Source organism: Cariama cristata, unplaced genomic scaffold (genome assembly GCF_000690535.1).
Source record: "Cariama cristata isolate BGI_N322 unplaced genomic scaffold, ASM69053v1 scaffold3004, whole genome shotgun sequence".
In the NCBI taxonomy this organism is placed as follows: domain Eukaryota; kingdom Metazoa; phylum Chordata; class Aves; order Cariamiformes; family Cariamidae; genus Cariama; species Cariama cristata.
This window is the reverse complement of record NW_009614475.1, coordinates 25,614-33,412: the sequence shown is the minus strand read 5'-3', so window position 1 is coordinate 33,412 and position 7,799 is coordinate 25,614. Positions and strand designations below refer to the sequence as shown.

Genomic DNA, 7,799 nt, shown 5'->3' with positions numbered 1-7,799 from the left:
AGCCCAAATGATTCTATGATTCTATGCTTGTGTAAAGAAAAAACAATGATTGAATATGTTCATATATATAACAATATATGAATATGTATGTACAAACATGCACATGCATACACACTGCTGTGATTGCTGACTGCCTTGTTATCCTCAGATGAGGAAAGTATTTTGGAAAAAAAAAAAAAACACTATCAAAATGCTATGGGTTAGATCATCTTGAATTTTTTCAGGCAGGAAATGTACTGTGGACAACGCACAGAGAATTGCCCTCAGACTGTGGCAGGATCAGGGTATCATTGTATTTGTGAAGAAGTTTCTTTGGAAGAAGATGTGTGGTCTTCTGGAGTGAACTATGGAATTAGAAACAAAGATGTGAACCCCAGTCCTAGTAAATTTACTGTGTGTCCGTTTTTACCACTGTATTTTCTGGGTGGTGAAATTTACAGAGGTAATTTGTAGGGTGCCTTGAAGAATTTCAGAACTATTCAGAATAATGGTAAGCAATATCATCATCATCTGTTATTTCTAAACTAGAGCATGGTTTTATTCAGAGAGGCGGATGCCAGCATATCTGCCACAGCCATTTACAACCATGGGATATCACTAGGAGGCAGGAAGAACTCTCCTCCCAGTCAAAAGGGTGGAGGTGGCACATCCAGTAACATGCATTTTGACTTGCTGAATGCTAAGATTAACATGCCTAAATGTTGGATGGCAACTTATACGCAATAACAAAAAATACTTTTATATGAAAGGATAGGTCAGGGCATTAATTCTTGCTTCTTATTGTGTAAATATTAGAAAAGCTCGGTTTAGCATTCCTGTTCTTGCTGTCATAGATTATGGGCAAAACTGAAGAATTCACTCATCCAAAGTTGTTACTTCCCTAAGTTCCTACAGTTCACATTATATCTGATGAAATATTTTGAAGTGAAATTTAAAATTCTGATGGCGTGACAACACACATTTAATAATTTAAAAGACATTCCCAAGCTGGGGGATGTTTGCTCAAATTAGATCAGCAAAATCTATATCATGCTAAACAGCCAGAAGAGCAATGCTCACTTAGTTGAGGGTGGGAGGTAGACCGTAATTCTCTTCCAGTTTTGGAATCTTTCTGAAGTGTAGGTGGAGCTCTCAGTGTAGTGCTGACAGCCGATGGTTGGAGGGACGCACTCCTCTGTCACCAGGTGCCAGTCTCTCCCGTTGTTTAGAGAATACTGCAGGTGAATGCTGTGGGAATTGCTGTATGGCTTGCTGCAACCCATGCTCAGCTCAAACTGCAAGAAAGTCGAGGCTGATACGTGGAAGTCCCAAGTCTCGGCATAACGAGGTTTTCCTAAGAAAAGAGAGAAAAACGACGAAAAAAAAAATATACCTTATGCATATACTTTCAGTACTGTCATTCAAATTTGTTATCTGTATTTTCACCTTTTTTCAGTCTTCTCTTCCCTGTAGATTACTATATATCTGAATAGGTCTATACCTCCCATCTTGTAAAAACTCAATACATAAATAATTTATAAAATAGACTCATACAAATGTAGCAAGATTTGGTGACACATACCAATGTTTTCACTGAACATCAGAGCTGTATCCATAGACAGGCAGTCGATGTCTACTTGACCTCCTTGTATTCTGTACCAGCCTGCTTGTAAATCCACAGTTCCATCAAATTTATCCTGGAAGCCAGTCTGAGAGCTGTCATTCATCCCTATCAGGACATCGTCCAAAGCCCACTGAGCTGAATGCTTCCCTATAAAAAGCAGAACGGGCAGGTTAGTGGAGTTCCTGTAAGTTATTTTTTATGCCCACATCCTGTGTTCACCCAGTGAGCAGTGCTCAGTCACATACACTGAGCACTGTTGAACAAGACTAAAACATTGCTCAAGGATGAACCCGGACTCCAGAGTATGTTTCTATTTTGGATAAACACAGGTATTTCCCTCTTAATTTCTCAAGCTTCAGTGCCTTCATCATCATACACTCTCATTGTGCATGAATGAGATGCTCCCTGAGCCCCGAGATTGGGGATTTTCATTTTACGGGTCACAACCTTCCTGCCATTCCCCACAGCTAAATCAGAAAGGCCTCTGTCTAGTTCCCAAAGTACCTTTTGTATGGAAGAGGATAGTACACAAACAAAAATGCTGAAGGCTCTTGATATAGATGATATTCATAGAAGTGCTCTACACCTTCTCCTTCCTGGAAACCTCTCTTCTCTTGCTCTCCAGCCTACAGGCACCTCATTTCACCACCATCTCCAGCCCTTCATTTCAATTCACCTTTCTACTGGCATGCTGAAAATGCCATCTTACTGTACAGTCACAGCTCTCACAGGAGAAGGAGGAAAGTCTTGACAATAAATTCTGAGCTTGCAGCGATGCGCCAGGACTTTTTTCTTGTCACTATAAGGCACGTGGGCCATAGATGATAGGGCCTCTCTGCCCTGAGTTATAGCAGACAGAGGACAGTCTACAAAGGAGCTAATATCTGTAACGAGGAGTGGTTCTCACCTGTGGGCACTGATATGGAAGGTGGTATTTCAATCTCCAGTCATAAACTCCCTCTTACTGGGAGTCACAGGACTGCCATCAGATGGTCTTAGAGTGACTGCTCTTAGCAGGGAGAGATGTGATCCAGACGCCCCCAAAGCAAGTGGCCATGGGCAGGACATAGGTAGGGAGCAACAGGTCTGACATCACACCACTCACCAGTGCAAATGATCATGGCAGAACAATGGTCTGTGGTGCCTCAGTTGCTGATCAGCATTTTTCCGAAATGAACTGGCTTCTTAACTAAATCACATCCCTCTTGCCTTGTCTACTCTCTTGCCTAGTGAGGATAATTAACTCCAGCACATACATTGTAAGAAAATGTACGAATAAAAAACAGCCATCAAAATGATAAATGATATCCAAGAAGCTCCATACCGTAATTACCTGAATGTAAGCTGTGTGCTTTTCTCCCCAGGGAATTGCTGTTAAAATTTACTTTGCTATATTTCTGAATATCACCTTATATTTCCTGCAGGGATCCAGGAGCTGCTGCCTTGCACAAAGGTGAGGCACTTAATCAGGACAATTTTAATAGTGGCAACGTGCCCCCACGCAAGGTGGCAGCTCTCACAGCGGCTGTGTGTATCAGTCAGCACCAGGGTTTGACGGTCACCTGAGGATGTGGAAAGTGGCTGAGTGGGCTTTGGAGGTGCAGCAGAAGGCAGGGGAGCAGGGCACTGGGACCCCAGAAATGGCAGGGGATGGGCGTCCTGTTTTGGAGTGTGGAAATATTAAAATAGTGAGATGGGAGCCACCAGGTAGGTAGAGTCAAGGCCATGTTATGCCTGCTCTTCCAAAACAGAAAAAATGAGATAAAATGTATAAGCGATTTTGCATCCCAGGTCACTCTATACTCAGGTAAATCCTCTAATCTTATTCAGGCTTTTCTGTGTAATATTCTTTTCTTCTCCCCTCTGTTATCTCTCAGCATCTTTGGTTTAAACTTAGCTCTTAAACAATTTTACTCTTAGCCCACTATTCCGCTCAGTGCTGGAAAAGAAAAATCACGTCTGCAGTGTGACTGAGGAAAGCCTAAACATGCTCTTACAGCACCCAACTGTTCACCATATTCTATTTTTGGTAAGCTGAGGTTTCTGCAGAAAATGTCCATGTGGAGAAGCATTGACATGTGGGTTAGGTAAAGCCGCTTAATGAATTTTTAGGATGGCATTGCTTACCATGTTGTGGCTGCCACCAGCGGAAAGCGGTGGCGGGGGTTTTGGCCTCCCGAGGTAAGTCTATTGAAACAACCTGGGGTTCCAGGTACGACATGAAGTCCAGCTCTCGAAGCAAATGCCAGGTGATCCCGTTGTCATTTGTGTATTGAACAACAAGCCCTATATTTAAAATTAAGAAAGGTAGTTAGTCTGACTGTACAAAGCAAAGCAGGGCAACTCTTCAGGCTATACTCAGGAGCTGCCCTGTGCAGTGCACATGACTTTTGGCATCTCCTCTACCCTGTTGGCATCTCCTGGACCAGGAGCATTTTGTGGTTGAAGTCCTACTGCAAAGATGACATGGGCTCACCAGCTGCCACACATTATCTTGCCTGTCTTCATCAAACTCAAAGGATCAAATCTTTTACAACTTCAGTGAAACTAATGATTGTACCACAGAAATGATAGGAATAATGTGACTTTCTTCATATAGTCAGTATTTATTTCGTGTCAGGTATCCCTGCAGTTTGTGTGGGACATTAAGTTGTAATTCTGATACCTGGGCTCCCAACATGGGTGGTGGATAATGCTTATGAACACCAACTCACAGCGTCTTTAAAAGTTAATTATCCTACTATTTAGATAATTTAAGATAGTCTTCATATCTAACACACAATATGGCAAATACTAGGACATAGCAGAATTGTGAAGTCACTTATGAGTTCATCAAAGGGGATAATGCAAGAAAGACACACTTATGTGTATTTCTTCTCTTAAAACTTTTTTATACTGCAGTATGTTCAAAGATAAAGGATTTTCTTGTGTCTTATACTGGTGCAAATGAGAGGGTATTCAAACCCTCAGTGTAATCTGTGCTGAAAGATGACAGCTGTGAGTCAGGACCAATGAAAATGTTATACATCAAGCAACAGTCCACTGATGTGAAATGATTTATACTGAAAGGAAAATGAAGTTTTCTCATCTACGAGATGCCAGTGGTCTATCTTCATGCAGCTAGACCACTTTACATGGGGAATCTGCTCCTGAAACTCTATTGATCCTTCTGAAACACAAATACCAGCCTCCCACCCCAATAACTCTAAGCATGTGGGTAAAATAACAGAGGAGACAGCTGGGAGAGATTAATTTCTTTAGACTAAATGTATTTTCAGCTGCAGCTTTATAATTTTGCTTTTCAGGTAAATCATGCATAAGCTTGGGTGGGAGACAATCTTTTATTGGACTCCCTGGTGTAGCTGAGAAGCTGAACAAGTTTTCAGGCACACAACACTTCTTCATGTCAGAAATGGAGGTTGCTTACTTTATCCTGAACTTGAATTTTATTCCTTTTATTTCAGACCTCAAGAAAGGCCTGTATACTTGTAACTTTACCTGTTTTTCAACACTGTCAAGTAGTCTGATAAAAGCTATTACACCTCATCTTGTAAATGTTGTCTTTCTTAAACCACCACAGCTCCAACAGTTACTCCTACTGATTGATCACCATTATGTTTGGTGGAAATAAGTATAAATACAAACGTGGAACAAAAGTAAATAGTTGTCTGAACCATTTATGAAAAATGAATTGATTTATCTTAAAAATAAAACAATCTTTTTGATTTTGTAAAGGCAGTAAAAGGTAAAAACCCTTTAGAAGGCTCAAAATACAAAAAGCTTATTATAAAGAAAAGGGGTTTTACCTTCATTCCTGGCTCTTGGTCTGTTGCAGGAGTTACCAACAGCCTTGCTTCCAATTTGTACATAAAATTGAACTAGCCTGTTAAAAAAATCAGGGTAGAAGAGAAGTGTAATTATGTTCTGAAAGCACAAGATCAGTCAGGATAACTCTCCTGTCTTAACTAATATGGCATTTTCAGTTAGCTCATTATTCCAGGCTTATTGATCAGATAACATTCCCGGTGAAATAAAGCATGGCCATAGTAAACAGTGGAGGACCCAAGACAGAAGAAGGTGATGTGGTTTATTGATCCCGTGCCTAATAAATGTATCATTGGACCTAGTAGCAGAATTTAGCAGTTCCTTTTTTCACACAAAGATGCAAAATCTCCCAAGCAGGCAAATCTACTCCTTACATTAGATCTTACCTTGACCTCTTGTAACTGGAAATTGGTTTAAGCTTTAAAACACAATATTAAAGTTTTAATAAAATTATTATATCCTCACTAAACCACCAATCCCTTTTTGGTCCTTAAATTCTTGATGTAAACAGTTTTGCGTGAAAAGTATTCATGGGACATTTTATGAAGTAGACCCTTTGATTTTGAACCTATAGATTTTGATTTTGTTGAATATCCTCTTGTTCTCACATCATGAGATGGGGAAAAAAAATGTTCCTGATCTGCCTTTCTTGCAACCTTCCCTGTAGTCAATGCTTTTATCACTTCCTTACCTTCTCTTATTCCTTTCTACTGTAAACCATGGCAAACTTTTCATGTGTCTCTCTGCATGAAAGATTTTCCATGTCCTTGATTTTTCCTATAACAATTTCCTGCAACCCTTCTAAAGCCACAGCATCCCTTTGAGACAGTGTTGCTGTTTTTATTGACAGAACTTTGGATTAGCCTGGAACATCCCTATTTAGCTACATTTGAACTAATAATTATCCCATCCTTGTGTTCCAAAATATTGTTAATTTTTTTTCCCATTCTGCAGCGCTGCTCCGGTATCCTTGCTGAACTGAAATTTTTAATTGTGACTCTGTGGTGTCAGAATAGTTTACAGGTCCTCTTAGATGTGCACTATTGTGCTATAGAACAGCAATTAATTTCAATTAACGTCCTGCTGCTCACTCACCAAATTTCATTGCATGTCTCTGACATTCATCTGAGTCTTATCTGGTCATAACTAATGTAAAGAGCATTGAGATGACTGAGATGCCATCACCCCCTCATCTATGCCTTCTTCACAGGTTGTCTGCATTGCATACCCGAAACAGTGCCTGAACAGAGCAGGGAACCTGGACTCGTTCCCACGATGAGATTTGCATGCTGAAAGTTGGCGATGCCATTCTCCTTCTTGTTTCCTAGCCAATTTTTGACTTAGGATGATTCCTGACTGTTGTGTTATGACTATTGGAGTGGTCACTGATGTGATGTTTTTGGGAAGCAACTGCTTGTCCCTTGTGCTGGGGTGTCCTCGTGGAGCACATAGGGTGAGGTGGGGTTATTGCCAAACAGGGGTTTTGGGGGAAAAAAGAACACAAATCTGAAGGAAACCAGGCTTCATTAATTCTACTGCTTGTAGATAACTTGTTTATTTTAAATACTAACTTCGAGGTGAATTTGTGTCTCTATGTGAAGAAACAAGGCTTGATTTGTTACTCAAATAATTCCCCACAAGGATAACTCTTTTCGCTTTAGGGGATTTGTTAGTGACATCGGTAAAATCACAGACAGGCCACAGGACTACAGCCAGAGCCAATATAAGGCAAACAGGACTCCAATTTCCCTCACCCACTGCTATAAACACAATGTCATAATCCTCTTCTGATTCTAAACCCAACCACACTCCATTTCTGTTGTCAAAACTGGTATCTCCTATCTGAGATGTTTTGTATATCCATAGGGACTAGGACAAGCCAGAATATAATCAATCTCATCCATAATATAACCCCATAGATAGCTCTAGAACAGACAGGCTCACAGTATTACACTATTTAGCCAGGTAGGTACCATTGTTTGCTGCAGCTCTGTTGTCTGAGACAGTATTCAGGCAATAAAACACTAGACAGCCGTCTCAGAGGTGAAAAGATTTACAGTCCTATGATGAAATTCTCTTTTATGCTTGCCAAATGTAAAGATCGATAAAAAGAAAAACCAAAAGACAAAAAGCCTCCTTTCTGCAGAAGGGTGAATCAGCCCATCTGATGCGTAAGCGTTTGACCCAGAACAGCTCTCTGGGATGGTTGCACAGTCATTAGCAACAGAGTCTGTAGCGCAGACGGGAGCCAAGTCAGCTAACAAGCCAGATGTCACTGCTTGGAAAAAAAAAATTATCTATATTCCATGTTTTTTATCTAGCTGCCAGGTAGGCACTGTGTGCAAATGCTCTCACTGAACAGATAGTGAAG

The 7,799-nt window shown here is 40.6% G+C and overlaps 1 protein-coding gene across 1 annotated transcript in view; it reads right to left on the bottom strand.

Moving 5' to 3' along the window:
- Nucleotides 1-1,055: 1,055 nt before the first annotated feature.
- Nucleotides 1,056-7,799, bottom strand: part of LOC104161095 (reelin-like) — a 17,050-nt gene continuing 10,306 nt past the window's right edge. The window contains exons 7-11 of the mRNA XM_009699414.1: nucleotides 5,815-5,846; nucleotides 5,410-5,486; nucleotides 3,731-3,889; nucleotides 1,562-1,750; nucleotides 1,056-1,333 (exon numbers count right to left, since the gene is read on the bottom strand). Of these exons, the coding sequence (XP_009697716.1) occupies nucleotides 1,056-1,333; nucleotides 1,562-1,750; nucleotides 3,731-3,889; nucleotides 5,410-5,486; nucleotides 5,815-5,846 (735 nt within the window). The remainder of the gene's footprint in view (nucleotides 1,334-1,561; nucleotides 1,751-3,730; nucleotides 3,890-5,409; nucleotides 5,487-5,814; nucleotides 5,847-7,799) is intronic.